The 20515-nt window shown below is 37.7% G+C and overlaps 2 protein-coding genes and 1 long non-coding RNA gene across 4 annotated transcripts in view; all 3 read right to left on the bottom strand.

The window, feature by feature from the left end:
- Positions 1-5466: 5466 nt before the first annotated feature.
- On the bottom strand, positions 5467-6628 carry LOC141387431 (retinol-binding protein pinta-like). The gene is made up of 3 exons (XM_073957091.1): positions 6250-6628; positions 5819-6188; positions 5467-5751 (listed from the first exon to the last, which is right to left on the bottom strand). Exons 1-3 carry the CDS (start codon positions 6549-6551, stop codon positions 5494-5496), a joined length of 930 nt encoding a protein of 309 aa, XP_073813192.1. The 5' UTR covers positions 6552-6628; the 3' UTR covers positions 5467-5493.
- A 796-nt stretch (positions 6629-7424) lies between these two features.
- On the bottom strand, positions 7425-13283 carry LOC141387426 (retinol-binding protein pinta-like). 2 transcript variants are annotated; one of them, XM_073957087.1, is made up of 4 exons: positions 13158-13283; positions 12633-12944; positions 12193-12562; positions 7425-12138 (listed from the first exon to the last, which is right to left on the bottom strand). In XM_073957087.1, the coding sequence occupies exons 2-4, from the start codon at positions 12932-12934 to the stop codon at positions 11884-11886; spliced, it is 927 nt and encodes a 308-aa protein (XP_073813188.1). In that variant the 5' UTR covers positions 12935-12944; positions 13158-13283; the 3' UTR covers positions 7425-11883. The 2 variants fall into 2 exon arrangements, with proteins under 2 accessions (XP_073813188.1, XP_073813187.1); XM_073957086.1 differs by having other exon boundaries at positions 13024-13266.
- LOC141387428 (uncharacterized) overlaps positions 7425-20515 on the bottom strand; it is a 145469-nt gene continuing 132378 nt past the window's right edge. Inside the window, exon 2 of the long non-coding RNA XR_012408562.1 lies at positions 7425-8475. This is a non-coding gene — a long non-coding RNA (uncharacterized lncRNA). The remainder of the gene's footprint in view (positions 8476-20515) is intronic.

The following is a 20515-nucleotide window of genomic DNA, read 5'->3' as shown; positions in this document are numbered from 1 at the left end:
CCACCTCTCTCACAAATTATCACAGAAGAGTGTCACCAACACGTTTTTTCAAAAATTATATTTTATTTTTTGCTATTAATGCTATAGTTTTGCTTGCAAATTATCATCTTTATACACTAGTTTACGCTGGCATCCAAGAACACGTTATTTATTTGACATATATTGAATGGATTGGACAACTAATGTGAGGGGTTTTATCTAAAACCGGTTTTGGAAGCAATTACCATTGTTTCGATTAGTCAAATTAATCATCTGAGTTATTGATGTCTGGTTTTGCGCAGCAGTTTGGAGCTCAGATGATTAATTTGACTATTTCCACTATCATTTGCTATTTACGCTTATTTTTATACCCTCAGACTATACTTTGATACGATCAACAAGTAAATGAGAATCAGTTGGTTTTGCCGACACCTAAATATCCTCAGCCTATGTCTGTACAAAACAATAAAAGAAGTGGCGGACGAACGAAGACGTATCCTTAAAATTTATTAAAGCTTAAAGTGTTGAAATATTGAGGATATAGTCCACCTTAGGATAGGTTAGGTTGAAGAGACCTTGTGGTCCATTGTGTTCATCCTAGTAGAATATACATTGTGAACAGAGAAAAGATATTATCGAATTTTAAGGAAGATATTGACGAATGTAGGTAGAGGGAATACTTGCCATGTTTCCTGGTGCGCTTATTCCTTCTCGCTGAGGCCATCTCAGATCCTTGGCGAAGAGAAGCAGACTTGTAGGCTCGCTTTGACGGTGGGCTGTCAGAGATTGGATTGTGTATTCACCCATGATTGACAGTCTTCTGGTCGTGGGTATTCGACAGGTATTCAGCTGTGACCCGTAATTATTCCTACCGTTAGTGCTAGGTCGGATTTCTTCATGAAAAGTAAAAATGAGGTTTTTGCTTGGACATGTATGATCAGATTGCCTTGGATACCATCGTTTTGCCAAATCTGGCTAGCCTTATTCCGATATCTTTATTCTATCGGTTGATTTTGGGGTATACAAGCCGTTCATGTCCATGTACATACTATCTTCCCATTTGACACTATCGCGGATTTGGGACACTTCAAAATTACCCTACTTGATCTGGCTACGTACATGACTCCCTCTAGAGACTCGCTAAAGCAAATCCAAGATTTACGATTAGCCTTATTGACTTTGATGTAGGCCTCATAAAGATCTTCTATCTACGAAAGATCTCACAACAGTCTTATATACAGAAACCGTATAGAGGTCTTTAATCTCTAGAATACCTCATAAAGACTGCAAACCTTCTAGTAGTCTACCATCTCTAAAAACCGCATAAAGCTCTGCTATCTATAAACGACCTCATAAGGGTCATCTAGTTGTTCCACAAACATCCCATAAGTGACAAGGGAGACTTCTCTCATATCAATGAGTGCACCCCGATTCATATTGGCTCAATGATATGGGACCTACTGTTTATTGCCGTGTCCGAACGGCGTGTCTGAAGACACCACTTGTAAAGAAGTTTTACAAAAGTATTCAATGGAGGTGTTCTACCTACTGAAGACATAATAAATCTTACACCTACTGTAAGTCTCTTAAAGTTCTTCCAACTCTAGAAGACATCGTAAAAGAACTAATAAAGCTTCTACCTAATGAAGGTCTCGTAAAGGTCTTCCATTTCTAGAAGATCGCGTAAGGCTCCGCTGAAGCCCTCATACAGCCCTAGAAATAATTATATGGTACAAATATAAATATGTCCAAATTTTTCTTAAAAATGTACATAACCGGGATTTTCATAATTTATGTTTTTAGTGTATTAGGTGCTTATTATAACATATAACTGTTCACCTTGTGGCATTTATACATATACCGTTATTTTAATAACAATATTTTTTTAAAGACTTTTCTTGAGAAATATTTATATGGTACAATGTAAAATACATATTTATGTTCTTATTTTAATACAAAAAGATTAAGTACAGATATTGGCATAAAATTAATTTTGGATTATGTGCAACGTAGTTGCATGATCTTTAAGTACAACCAGAATGGCTCGTATATCATTCCGTCTCTTAATATGACCCTGGAAACAAGATGACAATTGGATATTGGCATATAGGCCAAAATTTTGTTAAACTGCAAGGTTTGACCAAGATTTTTGTAAATTTTTACAAAAATTTCAATTGAAACTAAATAACAGAAATAAATATTTTCAATATCAATTGTGTAATACATCCAAATGAGTAGTTAATAACATGCCTGACGGCTATAATTTGGGTCAGGACCAAATAAGTGACCTGCAAAACGTTACGTAATCAAACAATATGCAGATTTTTCAATTTTAAATGATAGATAACTAGCAGATGATTTAAAAAAATGCAAAAATTGGAAGTTTTCGTACTGTTAGAAAGGCCAAATTTAACACCAAACTTGTCCTTTATTGTGTCGAAGCATAATAAAACACACGTACCTGTTAGACAGATACATATGCACAATATAACGGTGCAATATCATTTAAAGTGGCATAAAACTAGAAATTTAGATGATATATACCCGTTTCGAGAACGTACAATAGGGTACTATATCGAACAACTGAGTAAGCAACTGTAATGTTTTGCTCATTGATGTTTTCAGGGAATTCTGCTATTATTTTATTATTTAACATTACTATAACTTGCCATTTTTAATTTTTATTTTATCATTTGTTCATTTTCTACAATTAGAAGTTGTAAAAAGAGCGCACCGTTTGATTACATAAGGTTTTGTTGGTGACTAATTTGATCCAGACTCAAATTGTAGTCGCCAGGCAGTTTAAAAACACCTTGTGTCATTTATATTGAAAGTAATTGGTTATATTCGACAGATCTGATTTAAAATTGTAAGAAAAGTAAAAAATCGTGATATAGCTTTTTTAGATTACATGATTTCTGTTCATAAAACAGTTTCCACGATTTTATTGTTTCCCAGGGCTGCAGCCTGGGACAGAACCCAATGGGATCCATTCCAGTTGTTCCTAAATTGGATGCTTCTTTATTGTACTTAATCCCAAATACATTTTGTGTCAATAATTTTGTTCGGGTCCTTTGTAGTGAAAGTATAACTTTAAAAATTTTCCCTGTACCATATAATTATTTCCAAAGAAAAATTAATTTGAATAATATTACTGATATGTATATAAGGCACACAAGGTCGGCAGTCATAGGTATGAACAAGCACACTAACCACTACTATCGTTAATAAATAACATCTGGATAATAGTCCTTAACTATAAGTTTAAAGATAAACATAGCTGTGCCATATAATTATTTCTAGGGCTGTACATGTGTTCTACTTATTGAAAAACTCATATATGTATTCTACCTACAAAATACCACATAAAACATTTCAACCTATTGACGGCCTCATAAAGGTATCCTAACTACAGATGATCTCATAAAGTCTTCTATCTACAGAAGATCTTATAAAAATCCTCCACTTATTGAAGAGCTTATAAAGGCCTTATACCTACAGAAGATCTCATAAAGGTCTTCTAAAACTGTATTCTGCCTACTGATAATCATATAAAGTCTTCTATCTGCAGAAGACCCCATAAAGATATTCTAACTACAGATGATCTCATAACGTCTTCTTTCTACAGAAGATCTTATAAAAATCTTCTATTTACTGAAGAGCTCACAAAGGCATTGTACCTATAGAAGATCTCATAAAGGTCTTCTAAAAACTCTCTTCTACCTACTGAAAGCCTGAAAAGACTACTTTGATAGTGGTGTCTTTCCTGCTGTCATTCTTTTGATAGCAGGCAGAGGGGGTAGAAGGTTTGGAGTCCAGACTCGGATTAGGTCTGTTGGCCTTAGGGTGTGGTTTCTTCATTGACCCAACTCTCTGCACAGTGTTCTTTAATGAAGAAGTGTTGGTAAGAACCACACTCCTGATACAGACGTTAAATGGGACTGATTCTTCTCCCTTTGACTTCAAAACCAGTGTAGTGGCAAAGCTTCCCTTAGAAAAAGGTGTTGAGTAAAGTCCCCATCGTTGTTTGGCATTTAGGGGTTATAATGGTCGATGTTAACATTTAACTCAACTTGGCCTCTTTGTTCATTGGGATGAGAGAGCATTTTCCTTGGACAAGTGAGAGGGTACCTTCTTTCGAACTTTGTCACCACCTTGAAATTTATCCTGATTAACTTGCACTATCTCATCGAGATGGTCGAGGGTTCTCTGACGATGTACTTTTGCGTACCGATTTGCATAGCTAGTTAAAGCGGTCTCTTGGCCGTAAGGTGTAGTTCCTCCATTGACCTAACTCTCTGAGATGGACCAGCGCATTCTTGATTTTATCTCGGGCTGATTCATCTCCTTTGACTTCACATCCTTCAACTTTAAGGGGTGTCCTATTTGTGTAGTGGAAGAGCCTCCCTCAGGTGGGGATGTTGAGTCAAGTCCCCATCGCTCCTGGTTTGTCCCTTATGGACTATAGGGGTCGATGTTGACGTTGAACTCAACTTGGCCTCTTCGGTCATTGGGTTGAGAGAGACGTCAGCATTTCTCTTGGTCATGTGAGGTTACCTTACTTCGAACTTGCTCACCATCTTTAGGTTGATCCTAATTAACATACACTCTCTCAACGAGATAGACGAGGGTTTTCTGTCGATGTACTTATTGACCCACTGTAAGTTCTCTTTAGCGAATCCATAGCAAGTTCAGGCGGTATCTTGACCTTAGGGTGTGGTTCCTCCATTCATTTTTAAAGAAGAAGGTTTGGTTGGTTCTGCATCCTTGACTTTTCCTGAGGCTGATTCAACTCCTTTGACAGCACATTCTTTAATATAAAGGGGCGTCCTGCGTGTATAGTGGGAGAGCCTCCGTTTGAAGAAGGTGTTGAGGTCAAAGGAGATGAATCATTCGTGAGTCCTTAAGCCAATTCACCATCTCTACCGCTTTGGCCTTTAATGGTTATAAGGGTCAATGTTGAACTAAACTTGGCTTCTTCGGCCATCGGGATAAGAGAGATTGTTAAGGTCAAGATTTCTCTTGGGTAAGTGAGGGTATCTTCTTTCAAACTTACAATTACACTCTTTAATCGAGATTTACGAGGCCTCTCAGCCGACGTACTTCCTGAGTTAGTGCATCGACCTACAGTAAACCGTCTTCTCTTAAGTCAACCCATTTGTAGAGCTAGTTGAGGCGGTGGGAACTTTTTGGGCCTTGAGAGACTAGTTCTATAGGCTTTGGCCGATGTACGGGCCTTCTGAGTTTTCGATGGCCCTGGTTTTAGGGGTTTGGGATTTCCATTGAGGTAGAGGATAGTTTATCGACGAATGTCTTCGGCCTCAGCTGAAGCACTACCCTGATCGAGACTCAGGGCCATCGTCTGCTTCAGAAGGGCTAGAAGCTGTCTGCTTTGCTCAGCTAGACTATCTTAAACAACTTCTGTATTGGGATTTCTGCAGTTCTGTTTCTACATATTTTTGCACAGAAAGAGAAGACAAATTTAAATATATTTCCATATTTATTATCATTCCTTCAATCTACATTTAATTTCCGAAACGAGCCACCCATACCGAAAATACCATCAAAATCAATTGGAGTTCCAAGACGTAAACTTTCAACTGTTCCATATTTGGCATTATCTTGAAAATATTCCCGGTATTCGTTCCATTTGTTGTTGAATTCCGCGCATATATCACTCAGACGACCATTTTGTCCGCCATAATCCTCGGGTAAAAATTTCAGAGGTACATTGGTGAACATGCCATCGAAATTGGTGCCAAAGATAAAAACCTAGAAAAAACAAAATAATTAACTTTATTTTATAATTTTTCCCCTCACAGAAGTCCATCCCACTTACCCTCTTACGCAGTTTTTCACCCATAAGTGATAGAAATAAATTCAACAATTGTTCGGCAATTTTTGGGGCATTAATACAATAAATTGCCTTTATACGCAATGGCAAAGTGTTCTCGTAATAGGTTACGACTTTTTTCAAAAATGTTGGAGTCAATTGCAACAAGTGACCCGTGGAGAGTTGAGACATATCTGCCACATATATGGTACCATAAATGCAAGCATAGGGGTCATCTAGCAATAACACTTGGGGTATGGCATTTATGGTGTTAAAAAGAACTTCAATGGGTACGGTTTTTGGTGAAAAATTATAGCGAAATACCAAAATACGGGGACCGCACTCATTAAGAGGTTTGGGTAAGGGTAGAAGAGATCTTCGAAGAAAAAATTATCATTTAAAAATAATTTTAATGAATTTTGTCAAATTAAACTTACCCCAAACTATAATTATTACGAAAAGTGACATCATCAACATTTGTTATGCGAAAAATTTCCGGATATTTTGTTTGAAATGTATAAAACCGATCTAGCTTCTCCTTGGCCTTTTCCAGGCTATATTTACTACCCCTTAAGAATTGTATAAGAAATTGATCATCTTGTCGGGAATTCAAGTGAGGTTGCTGTTGTATCCAATGCTTTAAGATTTCCAAATCATTTGGTATACGCTCGACAACTTCACCCAGTTCTTGCTCGGCAATTTGTTGTAAATGCAAAGGCAAAGGTTTGATATTCGTCATATTAATTGGTGTTATTTTTGTTGTAGGTAATCGAATGAGTTTGTTGAACTAAATGCATTTTCAAATAAGCCCACAGTTTTAATACCTATCTATATTTTTACTACTTTATTGAGTGGGTGTCTATATATTTTTTATATACAAGGGTGTGTATGTGTGCTTTGTCATGTCAATAAATGAGTTATCTTATGATACACCCTTCGCCTTTTGTACCCTTGGTAATATTTTTTCTTATAACTAGGGTTTTCTGAGCGAGTGCGAATGAGTAATAAATACACTTGTAAAGACCCTTAGTGGTGTGCATTAGGGTGACCAAAAAAAAATCTTGTTTGTTTTCATTTCCTACCCCTAATTTTTATATTTTTCTTGCATCGCTAATTAGTCGGGATCTGCAAGTGACTTTAAATAAAAAATCTTCAGAAATGTTGGTGTCGATATGTAATTTTAATATACCGCCAAGGAACTGATGAATTGCTTCTTAAATCCTTCAAGAATCGATCTAAAGCTTCTAGGGATCTTTATGTGCCATCGTACATTCGTTCTAGATGACAACTTCTATTTATTATTGCATCTGTGCCCTTCATTCAAATGAATGTGCAGTGACAACTTAAGGGCCGACTGTGTCGTCCTTCCACCTTCTTATAATGTATCTTATATACCTGATGAAGCGATAGCTATCGATATGTTGCCTTCTAATCTACACAATTGCTTTCCAATAAGACCAAAGCTACACTTTCTTAAACAGGGTAACCAATTTGGTATAAACTTTGAATCTTAACGAATAACGAGTGGTTTTGACTAGGGCTGAGGTAAGCTCAGTCGCTGCCTGGGTCGACCTAAGGACCCACAAACCTTAAGTAAAACACGAGTGTTTACAATTTCAATGTTTATTATAAAACTCTTGGTGTTTGATAGACGAACAATATGTGTGAGGAATATGAATGAGGTGTATCTTACATAACCAATGGATAGATGACAACAATATGGTTGTTGTAATCGGCTCGATGGTGATCGGGTTTTAGATGTGGGCTCAATGGTAGCCGGGTTGTTGTTGTTGTTGTTGACTCGATGGCAATCGTGTATGCTTGCGTGGGTTCTGATGTATTCGGATGTTGTCGGCTATTCGGGTGACTGTCAACTCGGCAGTCGTCGGGTCGTCTGTTGTATTCGGGTTGCTGTCGGCTCGTTGGCAATCGTCGGGTATGTGGCATTCGGATTGATGTCGGCCCGTTGGGTATGTAGCTCGGCCCTGTGGTAATCGTGTTGCTGTCGGCTTGTTGGCAATCGTCGGATATGTGGCTCGGCTCTGTCGTATTCGGGTTGCTGTCGGTAGTCGTCGGGTGTGTGCCTCGGCTCGGGTTGCTGTGGGGAAGAGATCGGTTAATGGGAGCTGACTAAGAGCATGGAGCTGGCTATGAGCTTGAGCTGACTGAGAGCTTGCTAAGAGCTGGAAACGTGTAAGCGCTGAGAGCTTGCTATGAGCTGGGAGCTTGCTAGGAGCTGTGAGCTTGCTAAGAGCTGGGAGCGTGTAAGCGCTGAGAGCTTGCTATGAGCTGGGAGCTTGCTAAGAGCTGAGAGCTTGCTATGAGCTGGATCGAATCGTAGCTAACTAGTATGGTAGACTGCGGACGAGCCACACGTCTGTTCGTACTTTGTTCGGCTGGTGATCGACGACCTGGGTGAATAAAACCAGAATACATATTCGGGTGGTTGCACGAAGTGAATGAGAATTATAATTGAATGGGATTGTAGTTGACTGCACCGAACCGAACATATGCTATATGATGGATGATAGGCCACTATTGAGTATGGGGTAAGTTTGTATGTATGTTTGGTACTGACGGTATAATGGAAATATTAAGGTGGGTTGGATATCAATGTGGGTCGAATGAGATGTGAGAATTGTATGAAACGGTCACGTTACAATCTTCAAATATTTTGTCCAAATTTAGTTTAACTTCTAAAATGGTCCATATTAGTCCTCTCCTTAAGGTACCTCCATCGCAAAACTTCAACAATTTTGTTTAAGTGCAGTTTAGGGTCTGTTCGAAGATCCTTTGGAAATGTATACCGATGCTATTGGATGTGGTCCTGTTCCTGATATTATGTTTTCCGTGGACAAATTCATGCTCCCTGGCATACTGGTCCAAATGTTATACGATAACCCACTGAAATGACTAGTGGACGCGATATCTATCGAAAAGATATGACTCCGAAAATAAGATCCACTTTCATAATGGACTATGTCGGTCCATTCCTTCAAGTACAACTTTATTCCTAATCCACATTTTTGTTCAAAAGAACCACAAAATTCTGAAAAGACCCTAAATACATTTGATCTGCCCGTATATGAAAGTTTCAATTCACATAGGCTGAGGGTATATCTCTGTCGGCAAAGCCAACTGATACTTTTTATTGTTGAGTTTTCATTTTAATGGGATTTCAGGATTTATATGCAAGTTTTGTAGTTAAGTATTATATTAGAACGAATGTTCTCTCAAGGAATATCTTATGAAGAAGCCAACATATAGAAAAAAATTGGGAATTTTTACATATTTAACCTTTTTGAGTGGTTTTGAAAATTACCCTCGGAGTCGTGAAAAAAGTCGACTCGAGAGTCGGAGTCGAACTAAAAATGGCTCGAATCCGAAACCCTGGTTTCAACATAAGTTAATTTTCTACAAAAAGGTCGATATAACGCATTTAAATAATAGGGCACAGGGGATAACCTGCATCAACAAAATATATAGCCTATTTCCACCAAGGGCCATCCCTGTACATCATCTGAAAATTACATGGAAATCGATTTGGAAGTTTTGGAGATATAACATATTTAAAAATTGGGCGTGGTCGGGTCTGAAGTCCACAAATAAAGGCATAGGTACATAAGCTGCCTCGCCTGCTTACCTTGCTTGCTTCTGATAAAAGAATAAAAAAGAAAAGAGCAACCCAGTCCGGAATTTGCTCGGCCTTCTTTATTCTTTTATTTTTATTAGGTCAGAAATGAAGTAGGAAAGCAAGGCAAGCAGGCGTGGCAGCTTATGTACCCAGGCCTTAATTGCCTCGGGTCGGAGACACAACCATCATTGTCTATCGAATTAATTTTCAAACCCCGCTCTGCCGAAACTCAACAAAATATACAACTTATTTTCACCAGGGGATATCCCTGTATATCATCTGAAAATTACGTGAAAATAGGTCCAGTAGTTTTAGATATATAACATATTTAAAAAAGGCATGGTCGGGTCTTTAGGACCTAAATATGTACCTAGGGTCGGATTTTCAACCACCAATTCTGTTCAACAATTATCGTGCGGACCTGTCAGTCATATCGACTACAAATTTTCTGAAACTGATTTCGTCCAAACATACTTTGGGGCATAAACCATTATTTCGATGAGGCACATTTTTGGTCGTTAGCCTAGAGGCTGAGGGTATAAAAATGTCTCACTTCAAAGCTAATTTTTTATAATTCGTAAACTACCACAGATATGAATTCATCGAGACTATTGCACTTTGGCCTTTGCCTTACGATTCTCAGTTTCCGTCGTATGCCTCGATGGCGAAGATGGTTAGCGAGAAAATCACTACTACCAAAATCACTTCAATCAGTGCATCTTCGCATAAAATCTAAAAGTACTGAGCGGCAAGACCTATGTTGTATTTTCCCCCTAAAAATAATCTCAACTTTTATACCCTCTACCATAATATGGAGGATACAATTAATTTTGGGCTATATCGGCCCACGTCTTGATATAGCCCCCCTAAGAAAGGTACGTCCCGATTTTCGATATTTAAAAGGTTTTTGCCACCTTATCTATATGAAATGGCTGGAAGGTGGTATTTAGTCTTCTTTGAGGCTACAAAACTTTCCCCCAGAAATTACCTTCCCATTTTCGATATTTCGACCACCGAAATGGCTAAAATTTAGTTAGTTGTCTTCGATAAGGCTATAAAACTATCTGCCCGAAATTTGTCGGTATAGGTCCACGTCTTCATATAGCCCCCATATAGCTGCACTTCCCGATTTTCGGTATTTTGAAGGTTTGGGCCACAATAACCCGCCAAAATGGCTGTAATTCATTGGCGGTATACTAATTTCCACCTGAAATTTGTCGGTATAGGTCCACGTCTTCATGTAGCCCCCATATAATGGTACATCCCGATTTTCGTTATTTTGAAGGTTGTGACCTCAATATCCCTTCTAAATGGCTAAAATTTTGTATTTAGTCATTGTTGGGAGTATAAAACTTTACACCTGAAATTTCTCGGTATAGGGCCACGTCTTCATATAGTCCCCATGGAACGGTACACCTCGATTTTCGGTATTTTGAAGGTTGTGGCCACAAAATCCCACCAAAGTGGCTGGAATTTGGTATTTAGTCTTTGGTGGGGGTATAAAACTTTCCACCTGAAATTTGTCGGTATAGTTCCTGTCTGTTAGTACCAGTCCACGTTTTGATACAACCCCCATAGATTGGTACCTCCCGATTTTCGGAATTTTTAAGGTTTTAGCCTTATTATCCCATCGAAATGGCTGAAATTTGGTTTGCTTTTGGACCACAAAACATTTCCCAGTAAGTTTTTAAGTGCAGGTCAACGTATTGATATAAGCCCCATAGAATGGTACCGCCCAATTTTCAATATTTTCAAGTTTTTAGCCTCATTATAACACTGATAGTGGCGTAAATTGTGTATTTAGTCTTCGTTGGGAGATCAGAAATTTCCCCCACAACTTTGTTGCTATCGGCCCACGTTTTGATATAGCCCCCATAGAACTGTACCTCCCGATTTTTGGTATTTTTAAGGTTTCGAAGTGGTATTTGGTATTTAGTCTTCGCTTGGGCTACAAAACTTTTCTCCAGAAATTTGACGGAGCAGGTAATTGTTTTGAACTCCCGATTTTTGATATTTTCAAAGTCTTTGGCTCATTGTCACACCTAAACGGCTGAAAATTTGTATTTTGTCTTCCCTAGGGGTAGGGGATCCACGATTTGATATAGCCCCTGCAATGGAACCACATGTTTGGTGTAGGTCGTTGGTTCTTTGTCACATTTTCGAACCGAAATGTGGATACAAAATGTTATTCCGAAAATTGTTAATACAGGATAATGCTTTGGTAAGATCACCGTGGCCGAGGAGCTTAGTATTTTCATAAACTAAAGGAAACTAATTATTCCACACAACTCGTGATGGAAGGTATGAAAAGTTCGACAGGGTCGCGTTTTTTAATAGTTTATTTTTTCAACGCTATTGAAATGTAAAGTTTGGTGTCACCACTTTGACTATGCAGTTTTCCGCCAAGACCTATTGAAGGAAATTGCGTTGTTTCGATTTAATCGACATCAATTTTTCTAAATGATCCTCCTATGCCAAACATGTCATCACTCATGGCTTTGGCGGGTCTTAGATGTTCATCAACACCGTATTTTGAACTCTCTTTAAAGAAATCTCGATATTTATCCCATATTTTGGTATAATCATCACATATATCTGCTATACTACCATTTTCACCACCATAATCCATGGGTAAATATTTAAAAGGTATTCTCTCCTTGAGATGTTCTAGCTTTTTGCTACAAAAGAAAACCTGCAAAAAACATATAACTTATTTTTTATCATTAATTCTACATCCCGGACTTACCCTCTCCCTTAGTTTCTTGGATAAAAATGACATAAACAAATTACAAAAATGTTCCGCAAAAGCCGGCATATTAATAAGGCCCATTGATTTGACACGCAACGGTAGAGAGTTTTCCATATAGCTAAGGGATTGCTTTAGGACACTTGGGGAAAATTGTAAAATATGACTGGCAGAAAAGCAGGACAAATCCACAAGATAAATTACACCGTAAATGCAGGCATAAGGATCATCAATCATTAGAATATCGTGGAGAAGTACATCCAATAAAATTACATCCTCTATGGAGAATATTTCTACCGGATAATTGTAGCGATAGAGCATTATGCGGGGGCCACAATCATTGAGGGGTTGGGGTAGGGGGACAATGCAGCTAAGCAGCAGAATAAAATAATGTTAATTATTGATTTTATGTGAATGAAAGAAATGTTATTAATTTGTACCCCATTTGAAATAAATTCCTCAGCTGCGTGGCATCCACATCTGTGGGCCTCAGTAATTCCGGATATTTTGATTTGAACGAATAATAACTATCCAATTTTTCTTTGGCTCTTTCGAGACTAAATTTACAACCTCTTAGAAATTGTACCAAAAATTGATGATCGTTGCATGCCCGCAAATGTGGTTGTTGTTGAATCCATTGCTCTAAGGCCAGCAAATCAGCGGGCAATCTTGAGGCCACCTCACCCAACTCTTCTATGGCCACTTTTTGTAAGTTTTCATCCAAAGGTTGGATTAGTGACATTTTAAGTTAACTGTAAAGAGGAGAACAGTTTAATTACATTTAATTGGTTATATCCCAACTTTGTTGTTTGTTTTGAACTTTGCACTTGCCAGACAAATAGGCTTTCAGAGGTAATGGCTTTTAACTTTGTTTTGCAATTATCAGTTTTAAACCACAATAAATTTATATTGTACAGATTTTTAATTATTGTTTATTTAATATTTATTTCAATTATTTAAATTGCCTGTCAACTATCTCATTCAGATAATAACTCCACATTGACGACTGTACGCAGTTTTCGCAATTGTTTAATCAACCAACTCTGTGAACATCTACTACAGCACTAACATTTTACATATTCGTATTATGTCTATTAATAGAATTATTTTTTTAACTTGTTTAGCGGTTATCAGTACTAGTCGCATTAAGCGAATATAATAATTGACCTAAAAAAAAATGTTTCAAAGCCTGCATCATAATGCATTATTACCACACGGTACATAGTGTGCACCATTTGTATGAGAAGGTGCAACAAACAAAAACATGTTTAATTAAAGTACCTTATATATCAAAATATGAGCCTATATTGATGCATAACTGTTTTCTACCAATATATAATCCAAAATACAGAGGTGTAGCAACTTAAGTAGAAAAAATACTTTAAAAGACTTCACATCAATTTTTAAAATTTTTGTGGATAAGTTTTCAAACCGCTAGACACCTTAAATAGCAAATTATAACTGCTTTGGTTGGCAAATGTAGCTAAAGTCCTCAAAGTAGCAAAACGCGTGAGGTACCGTGATATGCGGGTAATAACAAAATGTGGACATATGGGACCAATTTTTCGTAGATAAATTTTCTGACTCCTAGAAACCTTAAATAACGAATTACTGATATTTATACCCTTCACCACTATTTGGAAAGGGTGTTATAAGTTTGTTTTGGCAAAAATTCATGTAACACCGCGAAATATTCGTCGGAGACCCCCAATGTGGTATACCAATCTTCATATCTCGACGAGATAAAGCGATTTTGAGATGTGTTTTCGTCCGTCAAACTCCAGGCCGCAATTTTGGACCGATCGTCACGAAATTTTATATGCAGCTCGGGTTCAGACCAATAACCATTGTTATTGGTGATGATCGTGAAATATTTAGCGTGCGACATGCCCATGACATTCAAATTATACTAGGCGATTTTAATGCCAAAATGGGAAAGTAGAATATCTTTGGCCCAACAGTCGGGAAATTCAGTGTCCACAGTGAAACATCTGACAATGGTATGAGGCTGATAGACTTTGCAGCTGCACAAAACATGGTGGTTAGCAGTACCAGATTTAAGCATATCGATATTCATAAGGGCTCCTGGCTGTCGCCAGATTAAAGAACAAGAAATCAAATTGATCATGTTGTGATAAATGGAAGACATGCATCAAGCGTGTTGTAAAACACGGAAGTTAGACATCGGTAAGCTGCAAACACAATAGATAGCCACAGCATATTCCATTCTACTAGCCCAATTGCTTAATGAAAGCACTCCTCGTCCCGATAACATATTAACACAATGGGCACAATGGCAAAATATTGCCCACTCCATGCAAACAGCCGCAAAATCCATACTTCGATACCAGAGACCTCCTCTAAGGAATCCATGGTATGACCAGGAGTGTCGTGCTGCTACCGAAGAGAAAAATTCGGCGTATAGGGCTACTCTACCGTCAGTAGCAACGTGTAGGTATCGTGAGAAAAGGAGAGAGGAGAAACGTCTTTTCCGCAGGAAAAAGAGAGAAATGGAAAGGCGGGAGTGTGAAAAAATTGAAATTTACAGGAGCCAGAATGAAGTCCGAAAGTTCTACCAAAGAGTAAAACATCAAACTGATGGCTTTGGTATAGGCGCATTCTCCTGTAGAGACCAGCAAGGTAATTTGGTAACTGATACAGATAGTGTGTTCAGGTTATGGAAAGAACATTTTTCCAAACTGTTAGTATCCGATAGTAGCGATGACGGCGAAAATGCCACAGATCCAATCCCAGAATATGGTATTGAATGTATACCTCCCAGCCAGGATGAGGTAAAGACAGCAATAAACCGGCTGAAGAATAATAAGGCAGCAGGAGCCGATGGCTTGCCAGCCGAGCTGTTCAAAACCGGAGGCGACACGTTGATAAGGTGTATGCATTAGCTAGTTAGCAGCACCATCTGGCAGGAAGAACGTGTACCCGACGATTGGAACGTGAGCATCCTATGTCCAGTCCACAAGAAGGGAGATAAGACTGTGTTCTCCAATTATAGGGAGCACCCTATTGCATATAAGATAGTATCTGCCATATTGTGTGAGAGACTAAAGCCTATGGTCAATGAAATTATTGGACCCTAACAGTGCGGCTTTAGACCGGGTAAATCCACCATTGACCAGATATTTACATTGAGACAAATCCTGGAAAAGACCCAAAAAATGCAGATCGACACCTTCCATCTTTTCGTCGATTATAAAGCAGCCTTCGACAGCCCTATACGTTCAAAGGTGTTCCAAGCTATGACGGATTTTGGTATTCCTGCAAAGCTCAGTCGGCTTGGTAGAATGACATGGCTATATCGAATATATGTATGTACATATACACTGTGCAACATTTTTAAGGTGATCTTGTGCAAACAATTCGAACTGAGGATTTTTTGAAAGTACAGACCCAAACGACGAGAAACCCTAGTTGGGTTTTGTTGTGTCAGATCCTGCTCGGATTTTATGACCCATCTAAACATGGTTACATATTGAGTATTTAAAGAAATTCGGGGCTATATCTCTGAAACCAATGCGAATCTTCTTCTGACCTCTGAAGCAAATTTGTAGATAAGGACAAGAATAAAATATTTGGAGAAATAATGAACTCGAAAAACAACATTTATTGCCTCAAATTTCAAAATATATGCAAAAAATGCCACAATTTTTATACATTTCGCACCGTATCTCCAAAACCGTTAATTTTTTCTGAATATTTTCTTTTGGAAAAATATTCCCTGGAATGTAATAGACAACTCTTCAGAACGTGTCATTGTTGCAAATGCCTTTATCTCGTTGTTTTCAGTACATTTTTCAACGACGATTTAATAAAAATTATAATAAAGTAGTGAAATTCGAAATGCGAGAATAAACTGTTGGTGTGAACTGTGTTTGAAATACGTGTTGTAAAAGATATGATGCAAAATACCGCTGAAACAACATGAAGTAAGCATTTTAGAGTTTCGGAATGTTCTAACGAATTGTTGAGAACTTTATTTGGGTTACGCTACTTGGTTCAACTCCCAATAGTTTAGCCGATACTGATCAGAATTTCAGCAATTATGTAAAAATTTCTATACTTTATAGATTTTGATGCCCTAGATGTAGTTTTTCTTATGTGGTTTTTTTTTCAAAATATAAATTCTACTAGTTTAGGGCCAAAGACAACAAGGCGAAATTCCTAATCGTTTCTAAGATAAAGGTCCTATAAATGCAAAAAACTGTAGTTTTAGCCCGGTTTAGATGAGGTCATAAAATCCGAACTGGACCTGACAGGACAAACCCCTACTAGGGTTTTTGTAGTCTAAATATATACTTTCAAAAAATGCATACTAGAAGTTGTTTGCATTTTCAGTGTTGCATAGTAATATACTTTGTGAGATCTAAAATGAATATTTCGAGGAGTTCCGAACGGAATGACAAATTTCACAATTCCTTCATATTATGGTGGAGGGTATAAAAAGGAGAGTATTTATGTGTTTTTGCCAAGACATGATGGGGTTTTGGCAAGTTGTGTACAGCAAGGGACACCTGCAAAGTAGACACTAGACCGTCTCCAGCGCTTCTGAATCTCTATGCAATATACAGTAGTCGATCTCCATGCCTAACTTATCGAGTATGAGAAAAAGAGGTTGTTCTACGACGAGAGACCACAGGCCAGATTTCTTTGAATATCCAGCATCGATGTTTCATAAGCCCTCTGCCGCACGGCTTCCAAAGGTAGATGTTATGAAGATTGCCGATGTAGGAGCACATCGGTGGCCTAACAGATTAATCAAGTGGTAAATAGATCGACCAAATGTCTCTGTTTGGAATTGAAAATTACTTAGGGTTAATGGACATGTAATCCTCTGTACGATTACTGGATTCAGCTGACTATAAATTATGTTTAAGACATTCATATGTCCAGACTGTGAAACCAGCAACATTCCTGATTTTCGGAGTCAAAAAGGCGTCCTCGCAGTTTAGGTGATTTTGCATGCTCCGGTAATGCGCAGCCATTTGCACAGATGTTAGTTCGGAAAAGAACAACAGTTACATACAACCGGAGTATGATTTGTGGTGTGAGTCTCCAATTTTTGTCAATGGAATTCTTGCAGGAGTAGTGTCTTTGTGCATTTCTTCGTCCGTTCCTCGATGTTCCTTTTCCATGTCCAGGAAATCGGGAATTTTGCGTTTTCTGGAGAATAGTACAAGTTCTGTCTTCCCTGCTGTGACTCCAAGACCATTATCATGGGCTAACGCAAAGTTTGAAATGTCCATATTCTTCTCAATGTGTCCAACCAACGCATGTAAGGCGTTGATGGTCCATCGGCTTTAATAGAGAAGAAGAAAGATTAATTAGCTTATGGCTATTTGTAACAATGCAACACCACTAGATGATCTACCTCATTACGACCACCGCCACAGCTGCGCAAGCACATAAGTCTTTGTGTGTTTGATCTATGGTATCGGCAATATTACGACATCAGCAAGTTAAAGGTATCGAGTTACAACGATTCAGTTGGCTAGGCCATTTCATAAGAATGGGTGATGGTGAACCCACTTAAAAGTCGTGTAAATATGGGTCGCATTGTCACGGTACAGGTAGAAGGTCTTCTCTAGTAGACATAAGACCTTTTCAAAGTCTTCTTTAGTAGACAGAAGACCTTTTAAGGTCTTTTCTTGTAGACAGAAGACTTTTTAAGGTCTTTTTTGTAGACAGAAGACCTTTCAAGGCTTTCTATGGCAGGCAGAAGACCTTTTAAGGTTTTCCCTAGTAGACAGAAGACCTTTAATTTAGTAGACAGAAGACCTTTAAGGTCTTCTCTAGTAGGCAGAAGACCTCTAAAGTCTTCACTAGTACACTGAAAACCTCTCAGGGATTTCTATAGTAGAAAGAATACATTTAAAGGTAATGTTTAATATACAGAAGAATTTTTAAGGTCTTCCCTAGTAGACAGAAGACTTTTTAAGGTCTTCCCTAGTAGAAGGCTTTTTAAGGTCTTCTCTAGTAGGTATTCGCTAGTAGATAGAAGACCTTTTAAAATCTTCTATAGTAGATATAAGTTTTATTAGGGTCATCTTAAGTAGACAGACCCTTTTATGGTATTCGCTAGTAGGCAGAAGACTTTTCAAGGTCTTCCATAAGACATAAGACCTCTTAAAGTCTTCTTTAGTAAACAGAGACCTTTTAAGATCTTCTCTTTTAGACAGAAGACCTTTTAAGGTTTTCTACACTAGACAGAAGTTCTTTAGGGGTCATTTCTAGGAAACAGAACCCCTTTTAAGGTAGACAGAAGGCTTTTTAAGGACTTGTATAGTAGACAGAAGTACTTTTAGTACAGAAGACCTTTCTTTAGTACAGAAGACCTGTTAAGGTCTTCTATAGTATGCAGAAGACTGTTTAAGGTCTTTCCAAGAAGAGAGATGACCTTTTAATGTTCCCCCAAATATATGGCTGATATAGTCCATATTCGAATGATGTTTAAGGCTGAGAGAATTATTACGTTGTACAAAGGTTGGGCCAATATCATTAACTCATTTTGATAGGTATAGTGCCAATCAGTCAATTCAGTTTATCTCCGTAGGTTTTTCTAGAGTTTTTTTTTTGGCATGGACTTCCTTACGAGATACATAGTAACGATGTAAATATGTATGAGGTCCAATTTCCAGGCCTATCCACCAGGCACCAATTTGAAGATTCACTGTATGGACTTCACTTTCCTTTTGGTTCCCTCAAACTCCTGCGATACCAGAAAAGGACCCATGGTTGGATCCCACAACCGAGTTACTACCAATTTCTATCCCATGCGAAGGGGGGCTCTCTTTCGAGAATAACCTTGGCGCGCATGTATATGTACTTGGGGTCCAAAACCATTATTTGCATAAGGCGGTTCTAGCGAAGCAGTACAAAACATGCCTACACGCAAAAAATATATGTTAGAAATATGTTTGGATCCAAAAAAATATATGTTTGGGACTGGTTGCAAACAAATATATGTTTGGATCCAAACATACTATAATTGGGTCCAAACGAATACATGTTTGCGACAGATCTCAATTTTATTTGTTTGGATAACAACATATTTTGTATGTTTGAACATATTTTTTATGGGTGGAGAGAGGATTTTTGTCAAAGATCCTAACAACAGAGTAAGCGAGAGCCCTGTATAACAAAATGCTGTGTGTATGGTGCAATAGAAGACGTAGAAGCGGTGACGGGAGGGTGAAAAAGTTTGTGTTTGCTTTGGTGGTGTGTATGCATATCGCATATCGCGGCCAAACACGTGTGTTCCGTTCTTTGTTATTGTTGCGATTTAATCATTCACAAGCGAAGAGGAAAAGAAAAAAATATGTTTTTTTTTGTTATTTTTCCGAGAAAGACATTTTTCTCCAGTTTCTTCAATAAAGACGGTATAGTGAGTGAATAAATCAATGTTTGTGTATTTTAAAGAAATAGTGTTTTTTAGTAAATTAAATGCCCAATACATTTTATAATTGGAAATTTTATAACTGAATCAAAAAGGTGAATGGAAATATTTTATTGGGCAAGGAAGAAATCGCATTTAATATTGGTAATAACATTAATGAATTTTTCATATACATACATGCATATGTTTGAAATATGCATGTACCTATTTATTACATTATATAATCATTGGATTTCCGATGCCAATTTCCCGTTGATGATTTCAATTTTGAGGAGAATGTGTTTTATTTTACAACTAACGAGAACGAGTTCAATGATGTTTCTATATTTTTGCAATTAATAGTTTTTATTTGTTTTTCTTTCCAAAAGTGTGACATATTTCTTGTATTTGGAATTTTGTATGTATCTACGCGTCTGTTGTTGCTTTTGTGTTTGGTATTTCTATACATTTCAATAAAAGAAAAACCACCAGCATTTATAAATTTGTGTGTATGCCGGAATAAGACAATGGGTCTCCCGTAAGCGTAAATTTACTCTCGGTCACCACCGTTAGAGTCTACACAGGTTGTGAGCGAGAGTAAATTTACGCTCACTGGTGACACATTGCGTTACTCTGGTATATGTGTATGTGTTTTTGTGGATTTTGGGTTTGTATTTATATTTCATCTAAACAAATATTTGTTTGCACCCAAACATATATTTGATTGCAGGACCCAAACATATCTTATGTTTGGGAATAGTTGCAAACAAATATATGTTTTCTGAAAATTATGTTTGGGACATATGTTACAGAGGCCTTTTTTCCTCCATGTACATTGAATTGTAGGTGTAGGTCCACGTTCTGATGTTGGTGATGACATGAAAGATGACTTGAATTTGGTATTTAGTCCTTACTAGGGGTATACAATATTCA

This window comes from Musca autumnalis, unplaced genomic scaffold (assembly GCF_047663935.1).
Source record: "Musca autumnalis isolate F117 unplaced genomic scaffold, ASM4766393v1 scaffold_5, whole genome shotgun sequence".
NCBI classification, from domain to species: domain Eukaryota; kingdom Metazoa; phylum Arthropoda; class Insecta; order Diptera; family Muscidae; genus Musca; species Musca autumnalis.
The sequence above is the reverse complement of the archived record's forward strand: the minus strand, read 5'-3'. Positions and strand labels throughout refer to the sequence as shown.

Excerpts from the sequence above, each read along its gene's own strand:
- LOC141387426 (XM_073957087.1), bottom strand. The coding sequence starts at position 12,934 with ATGTCACTAATCCAACCTTTGGATGAAAACTTACAAAAAGTGGCCATA. Across the intron at positions 12,563-12,632 it reads AGGAATTTATTTCAAATGGG|CTGCATTGTCCCCCTACCCC; the intron begins GTACAAATTAAT and ends TCTGCTGCTTAG. Across the intron at positions 12,139-12,192 it reads CCAAGAAACTAAGGGAGAGG|GTTTTCTTTTGTAGCAAAAA; the intron begins GTAAGTCCGGGA and ends TGTTTTTTGCAG.
- LOC141387431 (XM_073957091.1), bottom strand. The coding sequence starts at position 6,551 with ATGACGAATATCAAACCTTTGCCTTTGCATTTACAACAAATTGCCGAG. Across the intron at positions 6,189-6,249 it reads CGTAATAATTATAGTTTGGG|ATCTCTTCTACCCTTACCCA; the intron begins GTAAGTTTAATT and ends TTTTCTTCGAAG. Across the intron at positions 5,752-5,818 it reads GTGAAAAACTGCGTAAGAGG|GTTTTTATCTTTGGCACCAA; the intron begins GTAAGTGGGATG and ends TGTTTTTTCTAG.